The 15467-nt window shown below is 57.7% G+C and overlaps 1 protein-coding gene across 2 annotated transcripts; it reads left to right on the forward strand.

Annotated features, from left to right (window-relative positions):
- Positions 1-4867: 4867 nt before the first annotated feature.
- CCL22 (C-C motif chemokine ligand 22) lies at positions 4868-13475 on the forward strand. 2 transcript variants are annotated; one of them, XM_062007169.1, is made up of 3 exons: positions 4978-5135; positions 9063-9183; positions 10362-13475. In XM_062007169.1, the coding sequence occupies exons 1-3, from the start codon at positions 5069-5071 to the stop codon at positions 11269-11271; spliced, it is 1098 nt and encodes a 365-aa protein (XP_061863153.1). In that variant the 5' UTR covers positions 4978-5068; the 3' UTR covers positions 11272-13475. The 2 variants fall into 2 exon arrangements, with proteins under 2 accessions (XP_061863154.1, XP_061863153.1); XM_062007170.1 differs by lacking the exon at positions 9063-9183 and having other exon boundaries at positions 4868-5135.
- Positions 13476-15467: the final 1992 nt, after the last annotated feature.

Consider the following 15467-nt stretch of genomic DNA (forward strand, 5'->3'; position numbering starts at 1 on the left):
CAGGGATGAAGTGGCAGAGCCATGGCACATTTCCTGCTCCTCCCCTTCAGCCTGTTCCCACAGTGACCCTGGTAGGCTTCTCTTCCAGGAGGTGGAAGTGTGAAGACCCCCTCTGGATGACCCTAGGGAGAGGCACAGCACAGCCAGCCCATGCCCAGAGAACCCTGGCAGCAGCTCCTGTGCACACAGAGGTTTCACAGAATGGTTTGGGCTGGAAAAGCCCCTGAAGCTGCTGCAGTCCCAGCCCTCCCCTCACCCTGCCCAGCCCAGCACTGACCCACAGCCCTCAGCACCTCAGCTCCATGGCTTTGGGATCCCTCCAGGGCTGGGCACTGCCCCAGCTCCCTGGGCAGCCTGGCACAGGGGCTCACACCCCTCTCAGGGAAACAGCTCTGCCTCAGCTCCAACCTCAACCTCCCCTGGGGCAACCTGAGCCCCTTTCCTCTTGTCCTGTCACTGTTCCTTGGGAGCAGAGACTGACCCCAGCTCCCTGCAGCCTCCTGCCAGGGACCTGCACATAAGGTCTCCTCAAGGTTTCCTTAGTGCCCAGCCTGGCTGCTGCTCTCCCCTCTCTTCCCCATGGTGCAGTGGTGAGTGCTTGTCCTTTTGGGGCTCCTCCAGCTCTCCTTCACCACAACAGGTCTGTACAAGCATTGCCTCCAGAGCCTGCAGCTATGTAGGAGGGTTGGTTGCAACATCAGGATGTCTCTGCAGCTCCATAGGGACTTAGCAGGGCCTGATGTGCTCAGGCAAGCCCACCCAGCACAGCCCCAGCATGTGCCTTCCCATCATCTGCAGAGCTGCCTCATCTGGAGCTGCTTTTGTGTCTCTCCTGGGGCAGATGAGATCTGTGACACCCAGGCCCAGCTCCCCAAAGAGCCTTCCCAGGCTCTGCCCGAGGGACCAGCCTGTGCTCAGCGGCTGTGTCACTCCATGGCAGACGTGTGACTCTTCTCTCTGCAGGAAGAGCAAAGCCATTGCAAACAGCTCTGTGTTTGTTTATTTGCACACAGTGCTTTCAGCCAACTTCAGCCTTGTTTGCTGCAGCCACAGTTGCAAATCGTTGGCAGCCTCCGTGGGACGCTCACACCATGATCTGACCCCAGCTCTGGCTGCTGAGGAGAGGCAGCAGCTGCCCTGCAGGAACACACCTTCATCCTTCAGCCACCAGATCTCTGCTCAGGTGTGATGCTGCCCAGGGAATGAGCCACCACACTCCTGCCTCAGCTGCCTGGGGACGCTGCCCAGTGTCCATGGGCTGCCTCACTGGGGGAAATGGGAGTGTATGAGTGTTTGGAGCTGTGTGCTGGAGCCCAAATCCCTTAATGCTGGGAGTGGGAAGGGTCCTGCAGAGCTGCTGCAGCCCCAGCCCATGCTCAAGCAGCTTCCCCTGGCTCAGGGGGCACAGGAACGTGTCCAGCTGGGGTTGGGAACCCCCTGAGGATCCTCCACACCCTCCCTGGGCAGCCTGGGCCAGGGCTCCCTCACCTCAGCACCAAAGGACTTGCTCCTCCTGTTTGTGTTGCAGCCTGTGCCTGTTCCCCCTTGTCCTGTCCCTGGGCACCACAGAGCAAAGCCCATCCCCATCCTCCTGACACCCACCCTTGAGGCATTTCTCAGCATTGCTGAGGTGCCCCTGAGCTCAGGCTTCTCTTCCCCAGGCTCAACAGCCCCAGGGCTGCAGCCTTTCCTCCTCACACACATGTTCCAGCCCCTCAGCACCTTGGTGGCCCTGCCCTGGCCTCTCTCCAGCAGTTCCCTGTGTCTCTCTCAGCACTGCCAGGTCTCTCTCCCAGAGCTGCTCTGCAGCAGGTCACCCCCAGCCTGTGCTGGTGCAGGGGGCTGTTCCTCCCCAGCTGCAGGACTCTTCCCTTGCCTTTGCTGCACCTCAGCAGGTTCCTCTGTGCCCAGCTCCCAGCCTGCCCAGCTCTCACTGCCTGGCAGCACAGCCCCTGCTGCACCAGCAGATCACCATTCCCAGACTCAACCCCCCTCATCCCTCTCTCCCACCCCAGGCAGCCAGTGCCAGACACTGGAGATGGCTCCTTAGAGCCAAGTTTGGCCTCTGGTTTTGGAGCTGTCCCATGCAGAGCCCTTGAGCTGTTTCCCCATGGAGAGGATCCAGCCAGGCCCTTGGGCTCTGCAGGGCTTGGAGTTTTCTCACATCAAGGCAAAAGGCAGGAAATGAGAAGCAGACATCTGGGGCCATCCCCAGGCAGCTCCTGCACAGGGGATGGAACAGCTCCTTTGCTGGGGAAGTGTTGAGCTTGTGCCTTTAATAGAGCTCTTTACTTAGAAAACATGAAGAACAGCAGAGAAATGACAGAGGCTGTGACTTCTCTGAACACAACAGCTTCCTCCTTCCCTGTCAACAAAGCATTTATAGGCTTGAGAGTTGGGCAGAGAGGAACCTCACAAGGTCCAACAGGGAACACAAGCACCTCATCCTATGTCTGGAGTTGGAACATGGTGCTGTTGATAGCTGCAGCAAGGCTGCTGGGCTGCTTTGCTCCAGGAAAGTCAACTCCTGAGGCCTTGGGATCTCCTGGGCAGACCATGCAGTGGGAATGATGGAGTGTTCTCATCTCATCAGCTCTGGCATCTCTTTCTTGCAGCTCACATCCAGCCTCACAGCTTGCTCTGACATTTTCTCCAGTGATTCCCAGGAAGACAAACCTCCTGTAACAGTTCACAGCCCTTGCAGGAGGAACCCAGAATGGCCAAGGTGCAGAAACTCCCATTGTGGAACCTCTGTAGCAGATGAGCCACGTTCTGGGGCTGTTCCCTGATTGTTTAGGACACAGCCCTTGTCTTGGCATATTGCTTTGTGTATCACCTTCCCAGGGTCAAGTTGTTTTTAGCCTCCAAGAGCAATTCTCCTGGTGTTAGTCATGAATTCCTTCTCCACCTGTGAGGACCTTGACCCTGAGCACAACTCACCTGTGAGCAGCCCTGTGGTGGGTGGGAAGGGCTGGAGCTGCTTGCACAGAGAAGATGGGATCTGGCCCTTTGGCCTGTGGTTTGGAGCAATAAGCTGAGCTCCTGGCTAATGGTTGCCAGTGTGCAAGCAAAGGTTAGGGGTATGGCATGAGCTCAGGCTTGAGGCCATGCCTTGTGCCAACACCCACACCCAGAGCACACCAGGCCCTCTTCTCCCTTTCTCCACAGCAGAGGCAACGTTTAGGCAGCAGGACATCCACCCTGATATGAAACTGTCCTTGGAGCAGAGCAGGAACTGAAGCCAGAGAGCCTGAGCTCCAGCAGGAGCCACCAAGTCCTTCTGTGGGTGCTGAGGATCAACCCTGGAGCTGTTTCAGGTGGCCTGGAGGTGCCAGCCCAGCCCCTGGTACGTGGGATGGAGCTCTGCTGCCCTGGGGGGAGCTGAGCACCTGCCTGCCCAGGGGGAGTGGGGAGTGGATGCTGTGTTTGCCTTTCCTCTGGCTGGGGCTTTTGCTTTACTTCTTCAACTGTCTTGATCTCAACCCAGGAGTTTCCCCCCCCTCCCAGCACTGCAGGGATCTGTGTGGGGCTGAGCTGCTGCCTGGGCTCAAACCAGGACTAGAGGTCTCCCAGAGTGTCCTGGAAGTCCCCTCCCAGGTGAAACAGCTCAATCTACTGCATGACCCTGCCAAAGGTGCTGTTTGTGCCTTAAAACAACCACACCTGGGGCAGCTCATGCCTTCAGCAAACAAAGCCCTTGCCCTCCTCTTTGTGTGCCTGCTGGAGCTTTTCTTCCTTCTTATCCCTGGCAGCAGCTCCTTTGTAGAAGGAGCAGAACCTGTTTCTTCACACGTGGGCAGTGCCATCCCTCCCAGCAGCTGAGGTGCCCAGTGGCCTCAGGTAATGGCAGTTCCTGGGATGAAAGTTTCCTGTAAGGCTCTGCCCAGCCTGAGGAAACACCTTTTGGGGAAGGAAGCAGAAAACATCCTTTGGGGAAGGGAGCAGAGAAGCCCTGCCCTGGCACAGCCTGCTCTGCCCTGCCTGCATCACACACACACTGTTACAGCAGGCTCTTCAGTTTCTCTCCTGGTACAATATAAAGCTTGGAGCTTCACCAAAGCTTTGTAAAGGTGCATCATATGGAAACATGGGGGATTTCTCTCTTTAGGAATCAAATCCTGAGTGGGACTGCTGGAGTTTCCCAGAGCCCACAGCAGCCAGTTTCCCATCAACCCTGTGAAAACCCAGGGGAGCCAGCAAGTCTCAGGCTTGACCTTATCTTCATCCTTCAGCTGAGGGACTTGGCAGGGAAAAAGCTGTTCTGGATTCTGCTGGGATGTGAGATGAAAGAGAAAGTAAAGGTGCAGGATGTGAGGGCTGTGTTGGCACGCCTGGCTGGGGCCAGAAGGACCTGCAGCCATCCCAGCTGTGGGCTTGGGGAAGGTTTTGTACCTCTGCTCTGAGCATCAGCAGATTGACCCCTCCTTGCAGTAACAAGCAGAGGCTGCAGAGAGCATCCCCTGAGAGCAGGGAGCATCCCCTGAGAGCAGGGAGCTGCTGGGGGGAGCAGTGTGTCCCTGCTCAGGGATGCTCCCAACACTCACGGGTGCAGCTGATGAACTCAACGACCCAATTAACCAATTCCACCTCTTTTGGCCCAACAATGGGCTGCTGCCCTGAGGTGGCTGCCAGAAAGGAAGGGGAAAAAAAGCTGCTTTTGCTTTGCTTTGCGACCGTGGGGCTGGAGAAGGGGAGAGTTTCAGCAGCCTAAGGGCAGAGATGCCTCAGCACTGCCTGTGGGGCTGAGAGATGGGGAGAAGGAGGATGGAGTAGGCGGCTCCTGAAAGACCCGACCTCAAGCCTTTGCCAAGGAGGAGCTACGGGAAGCTGGGGAATCCCAGGAGCCATGTCGGGAGCAGGCAGCAGCATTCCCTCCCCTCTCCCTCCGCCTCCTGGCGTCATCCCACGGCCGCTGCGGGGGGGAGCCCAATATCAGCCCCAACCCCAGCCCCGGGGCTGCAGCAGCCTGGCATGACCCGCAGCAGCCCACAGCTCCTGTCCCACGCCACAAGCCATCGGGAAAAGGGGGAAAAGCTGCCCGGCATCCAGCCCTTCCCACCGCCGAGACATGAAGCTTCTTTCTCTGCAGGTCCTGGCCGTGCTGAGGCTCCTGTGCCTGGCCATTCTGGCTGGAGGTGAGGCACAGCTCCGCTTCCCAGCGCCGGGAGGCGGCCAGGGGCTGCGGGAAGGATGGGGATGGAGTGTGGGGGAGGCGATGCTGGGCACCACGCACCGGGCTGGATGGGCCGGGGATGGAGGGAGGGAGCCTCCGGCAGCCACCCTGCAGGGATCCCCCCTCCTGGCAGCTCCCAGAGGGCTCCTGGCACTCGAGGGTAGGTGGGGAGAGGTGATGTGGGCTGCAAAAGCAGCTTAATGCGCTTGTTTGGCCCTTTGCTCGCCGTGGCCAGCAGTGATGTGTGTGTCCCGCTGCCATCCAGTGCTGTGCCTGGAGCCGGGCAGCGCTGCCCCCGGCACGGGGCAAAGAGCTTTGGGTGCTTGGGGATGGTGCTGAGCAGGGCTGAGGGACCGGGACAGAGCCGGGGGCACCTCTCCTGGGGCTGGGCCGGGTTTAGCTATGGCACAGGTCAGCGATGGGTGGCCAGGGGTTGCAGAAGGGGTTTTCCAGGCTGGCATCCAGCCTGGCAGCAGGGCAGGAGAAGCCAGCCTCTGCCCAGGACAAAGGGGTGATTTACTGCCGCTGTGGGAAGGGAAAGGGGCAAAAGAGCCTTCAGCATCTGTGCCCTGCTGCCACCCGCCGGGAGGAGCGAGGACAGCAAGGAGCGCTGGTGCATCTGCTCCGAGCCTCTTCCTCTCCTCACAGCCCCGGGACAGGTTCTCCAGGGCTGGGCTCAGTCAGCTGAGCATGTCAAGAGCCTCTTGACAGGAGGCTTTAGTGCAATGGGATCAGGCTCTTCTCCCAAGTCACAAGCGGCAGGACAAGTGGAAACAGCCTCAAGCTGCCCCAGGGGAGGTTGAGGCTGGAGCTGAGGCAGAACTGTTTCCCTGAGAGGGGTGTGAGCCCCTGTGCCAGGCTGCCCAGGGAGCTGGGGGAGTGCCCAGCCCTGGAGGGATCCCAAAGCCCTGGAGCTGAGGTGCTGAGGGCTGTGGGTCAGTGCTGGGCTGGGTAGGGTGAGGCCAGGGCTGGGACTGCAGCAGCTTCAGGGGCTTTTCAGTCAATCCAAATGCTCCTGTGGAAGTGAGCAAAGGGACACCAGGAACTGTCCCCTGGTTGCTCCCCACCATGTCCCTCCCAGGCTGTCCAGAAGGATGAGTGTGGCCTCTTGGTGCTGTGCTGCTGAGACAGGAGCACACCCCCTGGCTAATGAGAGCTCACTGGGAAGGCAGTCACCCCTGAGCAGGTACTCTTGAGCCTAAAGTGCCACAGAAGATGTATTGAGGTGGACAAATAGTTCATTACTGTGGAGACTGAGCTGTGTCTGTAGAGAGGCCACAGGGCTGTTTGCTTGAGGCTTCTTTTGCAATAATGGGTTTCCCCAGCAAATGAGCCAACAGAGCTGAGGATGCTGTGGGATGAGGCTGCTGTGGGATAAGGATGCTGTGGGATAAGGATGCTGTGGGATGAGGTTGCTGTGGGATGAGGATGCTGTGGGATGAGGATGCTGTGGGATGAGGTTGCTGTGGGATGAGGATGCTGTGGGATGAGGATGCTGTGGGATGAGGATGCTGTGGGATGAGGCTGCTGTTGGGGTGAGGCTGCTGTGGGATGAGGTTGCTGTGGGATAAGGATGCTGTGGGATAAGGATGCTGTGGGATAAGGATGCTGTGGGATGAGGTTGCTGTGGGATGAGGTTGCTGTGGGATGAGGTTGCTGTGGGATGAGGATGCTGTGGGATGAGGATGCTGTGGGATGAGGCTGCTGTTGGGGTGAGGCTGCTGTGGGATGAGGCTGCTGTTGGGATGAGGCTGCTGTTGGGGTGAGGCTGCTGTTGGGGTGAGGCTGCTGTTGGGGTGAGGCTGCTCGTGGGATGAGGCTGCTCGTGGGATGAGGCTGCTCGTGGGATGAGGCTGATGTTGGGGTGAGGCTGCTGTGGGATGAGGCTGCTGTTGGGATGAGGCTGCTGTTGGGGTGAGGCTGCTGTGGGATGAGGCTGATGTTGGGGTGAGGCTGATGTTGGGGTGAGGCTGCTGTTGGGATGAGGCTGCTGTTGGGGTGAGGCTGCTGTGGGATGAGGCTGCTGTTGGGGTGAGGCTGCTGTGGGATGAGGCTGCTGTTGGGGTGAGGCTGCAGTGGGATGAGGCTGCTCATGGGATGAGGCTGCTCATGGGATGAGGCTGCTCTTGGGATGAGGCGGCTGTGGGATGAGGCTGCTGTTGGGATGAGGCTGCTGTTGGGATGAGGCTGCTCGTGGGATGAGGCTGCTCGTGGGATGAGGCTGATGTTGGGGTGAGGCTGCTGTTGGGATGAGGCTGCTGTTGGGATGAGGCTGCTGTTGGGATGAGGCTGCTGTTGGGATGAGGCTGCTGTTGGGGTGAGGCTGCTCTTGGGGTGAGGCTGCTCTTGGGGTGAGGCTGCTCTTGGGGTGAGGCTGCAGTGGGATGAGGCTGCTCTTGGGATGAGGCTGCTGTGGGATGAGGCTGCTCTTGGGATGAGGCTGCTCTTGGGGTGAGGCTGCTCTTGGGATGAGGCTGCTGTGGGATGAGGCTGCTCTTGGGATGAGGCTGCTCTTGGGATGAGGCTGCTCTTGGGATGAGGCTGCTCTTGGGGTGAGGCTGCTCTTGGGATGAGGCTGCTGTGGGATGAGGCTGCTCTTGGGATGAGGCTGCTCTTGGGATGAGGCTGCTCTTGGGGTGAGGCTGCAGTGGGATGAGGCTGCTCTTGGGATGAGGCTGCTCTTGGGATGAGGCTGCTGTGGGATGAGGCTGCTCTTGGGATGAGGCTGCTGTGGGGTGAGGCTGCTGTTGGGATGAGGCTGCTGTTGGGATGAGGCTGCTGTTGGGATGAGGCTGCTCTTGGGATGAGGCTGCTCTTGGGATGAGGCTGCTCTTGGGGTGAGGCTGCTCTTGGGGTGAGGCTGCTCATGGGATGAGGCTGCTCATGGGATGAGGCTGCTGTTGGGATGAGGCTGCTGTTGGGATGAGGCTGCTCTGGGATGAGGCTGCTCGTGGGGTGAGGCTGCTCTGGCATGAGGATACTCTGGCATGAGGATGCTCATTCCTGCACCCAGTAGCTGGATCCTTCCCAACCAAACTGCAGCAAATTCCCCAGAATCACTTGGGAACCTGAGACAACGTTTGGAAGAGGCTGCCTCTGACCTAAAGCAGCCTCCAGCTCCTTCCCCAGGGGCTTCAGATAAATCCAGATCAGTCTGAGTTGTGTCTCCTGGGATGTCAGAGCAAAGTGCCAGGCTGCTCTCTGCAACCAGCCCTTGCTTGGCCAGTGTGCTGCTGGGGGCAGGTGCTGGCAGGAAGGGTCAGGTTCTGTCCCTTGAAGGGGCCAAGGGAGGACTCCTTTGTGGCACCTTATGAAATGAAAACTCTGGCTTCTGCTGGGAAGATGCTTGGTGAGAAGATGCTGTGGGAGCAGCAAAAGGTCTTCTCTCTGCACCTTTTCTCTGAGTGCAAGTGGTGCTCAGGGACCCCACAAAGGGAGAAGCAGGATGCTGGCCTGGAGGAGAATCCCATGGGAGGAAGAGACAGGGCTGATGCAGATAAGGAGAGGACAAACATCCTGCACTGCCTGCACCAAGAGCTCCTTGGTGATGGTTGCAAGCAGGTCTTTGAGGGAATGGAGAGATGTGTCTTCTGGCCACTGTACTGAGAGCAGCCCTCAAAGCAGGGAGGAGCTGCACAAAGCACTGCAGCAGGGCCCCATTTCCACAGAGCTGTGGTGTTTGGCTGCTCTCTGGGTATCTAATCACCAGCCTGAGTGATACAAACAGGGCCCTGACTGGACTTGTCTCCCTCTTGCTTTAGCAGAGCCTGGAAACTTTGCTGCCAAGCTCTGGAATCCTCCTCCCAGAGAAGCAGGGGGAAGAAAAGTGTCAGCTTTGCTGATACCTGACACAAAGCCAACACTTAATGTGCTGAGAACTTTCTTTCAGGGCAACCCAAAGCACCTCTGAAGTGTTCCAAAGAGTGTGGGTCCTTTACATCAGAGCTGTCAGCCAAGAGGGTCAGGAGCTACTACAGGACTGAGCCCAGCTGCACCAAACAGGCCATCATGTGAGTGCTTCCCCCTCCCCAGCCCCTCACTGCTGCCACACATCAGCCTGGCACCCAATGCCATCTTTGGAGCAGGGAGTGAGGGTCTCATGAGGCTTCATCTGGAGTCCTGGGGCCAGTGCTGAGCTCCCCAGCTCCAGAGGGACAGGGAGCTGCTGGAGAGAGGCCAGGGCAGGGACAGCAAGATGATCAGGGGACTGGAACATCTTCCTTATGAGGAAAGGCTGTGGGACCTGGGGCTGTTCAGTCTGGAGAAGACTGAGGGGAGATCTCATTGATAGTTACAAGTATCTCACTGGTAGGTGTCAGGAGGTTGGGACATCCCTTTTTTCTATTGCATCTAGTGCCAGGACAAGGGGTGATGGGATGAAGCTGCAACACAAACAGTTCCATTGAAACACAAGGACAAACTGTGTCAGTGTTTGAGTGAGGGAGCCCTGGCCCAGGCTGCCCAGGGAGGGTGTGGAGGCTCCTTCCTTGGAGGGCTTCAAACCCCACCTGGACACGTTCCTGTGTGACCTGATCTAGGTGGGAGCTGCTTCTGCAGGGGGTTGGACTGGATGAGCTCTAAAGGTCCCTTCCAACCCCACCATGGTGTGATTCTATGCTTTGTTTTCCCTATTTAAAGACCATCAGGCTCCCAGTGAGATCAGGGGCTGGCACAGAGTGAGATGGGGGTGAATGGATGGGGAAGGGACTGATGGGGTGGTTGTTGGCAGTGGAAGGTGGCAGGGCAGGAGCAGCAGCAGCTCCTGTTGTGAGCTTGTCTGGAGAGGAGAGAAGCCACCTTTTTCCACCCCTCTCCCCAGGATAACTGCTGTTCCCAGCTTACCCTGAAGAAGAGGCACCATGCAGAGCACTTTCCTGCAGCCCACGAGGTTGCTCCCAAGGGTTTTTCTTCATGTGTGTGCCCCTGCTCTGAGCACTGCAGGCAAACACTGCAGCCAACAGCCAGGACATTGCTTTCAAAGCAGGAAAAGCTTCTTGGCAGGAATTCCTTCAACCCATGACTCATGTTCAGCTCATTCAATGAGCTCTCAGAGGCATCTGTCCATCCTGAGAGAAACAATCCCTGCAGCTTGCTGATGTTCAGCCCAGCCAGTGCTGCTGTGTGCCTGCCTTCCCTCCCCCCCTGCCCATCTCAAGCCTGGCTCTCTTTATCCCCTTTTTCCTTTCAGATTCCTAACTCTGAAGCTCTATGAGATCTGTGCAGATCCAGAGGCCCCATGGGTAAAGAAGATTGTGGAGAAATTGGACCAGAAGAAGGCTCCAGCTCGCCCAGCTCCCCCTGGCACCACCCCAGCAGCAGCTCCCCAAGAGCCTGGGGCTTTTCAGAAGCATGTTGGTCTCACAGCTCCACCTCCAGCCACTGCCTCAACCAGCCTCTTCCAAGGGGCTGCCACAACAGTTCTGGAGAGGACACACATTGGTGCAGCCAGGACAGAGGCAGCACCTCCAGAAGCAGCCACGGAACACACTGCAAAGGCTACAGCCCAGGCTCCAGCCACGACTTCTGCCAGCCCTGTGGCTGTTTCTGCAGCCTCACACCATCCTGTGCTTCCTACAAATGAACCCCCAGACCCTAAACAGGTCAGAATCAATGTCCCAGATGGTGCTTCCAGCAGTTTGGGTTCAGATCTTCCCTCCATCCTGGATGTCCCCAAGGTCCCAGCACACACTCCCTTGGTTTCCACTCTGGCTGCCACACACAAAGGTTCCTCTGACCACACCAACAGAGCTGCCACTTCCCCTGCAGGTGCTTTGGCCACTGGAACATCTGCCTATTCATCACCTGCAGGAAAGCAAGAGCCTCCAGGAACATCAGTCCTGCCAGGCCAAGCCAGGGCAGAGCTGGGCACAGACAGCCCAGAGCATCCACCTCCTCCCAGCTTCTTGGCAGCATCCCAAATGCACTTTGTCATCCCAGCCTCTGTGGTAGGGGCTCTGATGCTTTGCATTGTTGCTGCTGTGTGGCTGTACCTAAGATTTGGAGTCAAAGCAGAAGAAATGTCCAGGGACATGGTGCAGGGCTTGTTGTACCACAAGGAGGGACCCCAGAATGACATCTATCCCATGAAAGTCATCTGAGTCCCTTTATGGGGTGAGGATGGGAAACCTGCTGCTTGTTGCTCCAGGACAGTGAGTTGATGCTGAGCTGGTGACCATCAGGAAGCAAGGCAGGGAAGGAAAAGAGCCCAGAAAGCTGATCTCTGACTTGTTAGCTGTGTTTCTGAGCAAATGCCTCCAGTTCATCCCTCACCACCACCCTGTGCTGGTGCTCTGCAATGAAATGAGACCCTTCCTTTTCTCTTCTGCCACAAGGTCTGCTGCTGGTGGTGGCCCTTTGCCAGGTGGGGAGGGGCAGAAGCAGGTTTCTCAGTCACTGCTGGGGATTTTTCTGCTAAAGAGGCACCTGCTGGGCTTGGGCTCAGCCACCTGCAGCAACCTCAGCACCAAAAACACCCCCAGAACCAAAAACACCCCCAGAACTTTTGCACTTCTGCTGCTTCTTCCTTTATTGCTCCAGATCAGGCTGAGCCTGCTGCTGGTGCTCAGTGGGGTGCTGGCACTCCTTGGGCTGATCAATCCCCCCTCACCTGCTGGAGACCAAGGGGTAGTTGAGCTTTTCAGAGGTGGAAAGCTGCAGCTGATGATGGGACTCAAGGTGAGTGCAGCAGATTTCACCTTCAGCCTGCCTTCTGTCTCCTCCTTGAAACCAGCTTACCCTGAAGATGAGGCACCATCCAGAGCACTCTCCTGCAGCCCAGGAGGCTGCTCCAACAGCTCTGGGCATTGCAGATTTAGGCTGAGACCTGATTCTTGGCAAAGTAACTGCAACAAAGCCCAGCAGGGCAGGACAGTGTGTGGGAGCCTTTGCACAGGGGAGAGGAGAACAAGAAGCCACCCAGTATCCCTGGGATAGCATTGGAGGGTTTGTGCTCTTCTCTGCAAGCACAAAGCCCAGGAAACAGTCTCTTGGGGGAGCTACATGTAGCTCTGGAGTCAGCCAGGCTGGGATTACCCATCACAGCACATGCACCTTCCCTCTGCTCCTGTGTTCCCTCAGCAAAGCACAAATAGGCTTGTCTGTGGTCCTCCAGCTCACAGGGGTGTTAAAGCCCCTGAACAGTACCAGGCACACAGCAAACCCAAACTGGTTGTGGGTTTTACACACCCAGATGTTGCCCTTTGAGCCTTGGGGTCAGCTCCTGACTCACCTTACCAAGCATTGGCTCCAGGGTGAGCTCTGCTGCAGCAGGCAAAGCTCTTCTTGGTGTAGAGATGCACACCAGGGGTCAGATCCTCCTCCAGCCAACAGATCTGGGGACAGATCCTGAACTAGAAACATGCACTTAGGGAAGCAAGAGCATGGAATAAGGAATGCAGCCTGCTAGAGCCATCAGCTCTCACCTTCCAGAGCATCCATCCAGCCCTGGGTGGGACAGGAGGGGCTGCCAGGGTGCTTCTGTCGTGCCATCACCCTGTCCCTCCTCTCTGCATGCCCTTGGCTTAAGAGAGGGGAGCCAGGGACTCACCTGAGGCTCTCTGAGGACAGAATGTGAGCAGATGGATTGTGATGAGGAACTTGGGGGTTGAAAACTCTTCCTTGTGAGGCCACCTTGCTACCTGGAGGGTGAATCAAGGGCTGCTGGTGCATGTCTGGGCTCAGGGGCCTCACACTCTGTGTGCTGTGGCATTCTTTTATCCATAGAAATGCTGCTTTTGTAGGTTTGTAGCTGTGGGGATGTGTAGAGTGTCCTGTCCCTGCTGCATGGTGCAGTCAAGCCCTGCAATGCTGGACAACACTGTGCCTTGCTGATTTTGGCTGGCTTGTGCATGGCCATGGGAGCTGGAGATTCATCAGTGGAGCTGTGGGGGGAGCTCTCCAGGCACCACAGCAGAAGGGACACAAGTGCTCCTTGGCTTGGAGCAGTGCTGGGGAGGTGAATGTGCATGCACCAGGCAGGTCTGGTTTGCAAAGCCACCAGTTTGAGCTCCACAGCCATCTATCTCCCAGCTGGCACTCAGCAGGAGGAGCCTGGATGCATCCCTTCTCCTCTCTCCAGGCAGCCAGAGCACTGGCACCCTTCAGTTACAACCCAGCAGGGGAGGACCAGTGTTCAGGTGATGCACAGGGCAGCCTGGGAGGGCACAAAGTGCCAGGGCAGGAGGATGGAGCCTGGCACTGTAGAGCACAGTGACAGTCACCAGCCTGGGCTCAGGGGGGGTTTGCTGGGTGTGTGCACCACAGACACCTTCTGCACCTTTGATTTCAGTAGGAAAAGCAATAAAAGGCCTTTTGGTAAAAGCTGGTGTCCTGGGGGGATGGATTGAGCCCACAGGGGGTGGCCAAGCCAGGGCCCTGCTGAGCTGAGCTGAGTCCCCAGGTGCATCCCCACTCAGGCTCTTGCTCCACTGTTGAAGGGCTTTAAAGTCTTGCCAACCAGCCAGCTCACAGAGGGAGCCACATTTCCCACCCCACTGAGGCAAGAGGGGAAAAAACCAGATGGCTGCTTGGGTTGAACAAAGCTCCAACCACTGCAACCCCCAGAAAACAAAGGTGCTGCTGCCCCTCCCTTCAGTGGGGGCTGGAGAGGCCCCAGGGCTGAGCTGGACCTTCCCCAGCCTGGGGCTCCTCTCAGCTGGACCTTCCCTCCTGGGGAAGCTGGATCTTCCCTCCTGGGCTCCTCTCAGAGCTGGGGAGCTGGGAAAGGCACCACAGCACCAGAGGCAGTGCTCAGGGATGTGCCTGGGCTGGGCACAGGGCTCAGGGACCAGCATCTGCCCAGCCCCAGCTTCCCCTCCATGAGTCACCAGGAAAGGCCACTTTGGAGATAAGGAGCTCTGTGGAAAGAAAAGCTTTCTCTTTCTCTTTCTTTTCCCCTTTCCTCCTCTCCTCTCCTCTCCTCTCCTCTCCTCTCCTCTCCTCTCCTCTCCTCTCCTCTCCTCTCCTCTCCTCTCCTCTCCTCATCCCCTCCTCATCCCCTCTTCTCTTCTCTTCTCTTCTCTTCTCTTCTCTTCTCTTCTCTTCTCTTCTCTTCTCTTCTCTTTTCTCCTCCTGTACTTCAGTCCCTTCTCTCCTGCCCTTCTCCACCCTTCCCTCTCCCCCCCTTATCCCCTCCTCTCCTTTCCCCTCCCCAACCCCCCTCTCCTCTCCTCTCCTCTCCTCTCCTCTCCTCTCCTCTCCTCTCCTCTCCTCTCCTCTCCTCTCCTCTCCTCTCCTCTCCTCTCCTCTCCTCTCCTCTCCTCTCCTCTCCCCTTCCCCAGGCTCAACAGCCCCAGGGCTGCAGCCTTTCCTCCTCACACCCATGTTCCATCCCCTCAGGAGCCCTGCCCTGGCCTCTCCCCAGCAGCTCCCTGTCTCTCTGCCACCCCTCCCAGCATCACCTCACCTCAGCTGGCAGGCACTGATTGATGCTCAGGTGATGCTCAGCCCCCTCTCTCAGCAGCACAGAGCCTGTGCTCTCCTCAGCAGCACAGGGGCAGTGGGGCTGTGTCTCCCAGCACAGCACAGTGAGGTGTAAAAGCCCTCAGTTCCCTGCTCAGACCCCATTTCCAAGCATGGGGCTCATTCTGCCCAGCTCCCTCCTCCCCACGCTGGTGCTGTTGCAGGGCAAGGCTGCACTGAGCAGCTTCCTTCCTCCTCCTCTTGCAGAACACAAAGATGCTGTTGGTTTGTTCTGTAACCAGGCAGATTCTCCAGGGCCCATTGAACCAAAGAGGAACCCTGGGCCAGCAGTGAGTGGGGCCTCCCAGCACTCACCAGCTCCTGACTGCACATCAGCCTGGGCTGTGCTAGAAATGCCTTGAAAGCATGAGAAAGGGGGAAGCAGAGCTCCTCAGGCCAGAGCTTCTGCCACATCAGCAACACCAGGCTGCACAGGCAGTATCTCTAGCAGGATTTTTGCATCTCAAGGTGCTCTCCATGATGCTGAGTGCCCTCATCCTCCTCCAGCCACCCTGCTGTGTGCTGCCCTGCCAACCCAGCCCAGCCCCCTCCTGGAGCTGGGGATGCAGAGGGGGGCTCAGGGTCTGTGTGCCATGTGCTTTCTTCCTCCAGAGCCCTTTTCTGGGGAAGCTGGCACTAGGAACCACTGAGGCTGTGCTCATCTCGCCACATGGCACCCTGCTGCTGTGCCAGCCCACCAGACCTGCTGTCCTGCAGCCCACATCTCCCAAAGCAGAGCTGTCAGCACATCTCAAATGTTTCCTTCTCCTTTTCCCTTCAAGAGAAGTCAGACAGACATGAGATAATCTCCAACAAAGTCCAGTTCCAGCTTTCT

Source organism: Colius striatus, chromosome 14 (genome assembly GCF_028858725.1).
Source record: "Colius striatus isolate bColStr4 chromosome 14, bColStr4.1.hap1, whole genome shotgun sequence".
Lineage (NCBI taxonomy): Eukaryota > Metazoa > Chordata > Aves > Coliiformes > Coliidae > Colius > Colius striatus.

Coding starts and splice junctions, on each gene's coding strand:
- CCL22 (XM_062007169.1), top strand. CDS start 5,069: ATGAAGCTTCTTTCTCTGCAGGTCCTGGCCGTGCTGAGGCTCCTGTGC. Junction 5,136..9,062: donor CCTGGCCATTCTGGCTGGAG/GTGAGGCACAGC, acceptor ACTTTCTTTCAG/GGCAACCCAAAGCACCTCTG. Junction 9,184..10,361: donor TGCACCAAACAGGCCATCAT/GTGAGTGCTTCC, acceptor TTTTCCTTTCAG/ATTCCTAACTCTGAAGCTCT.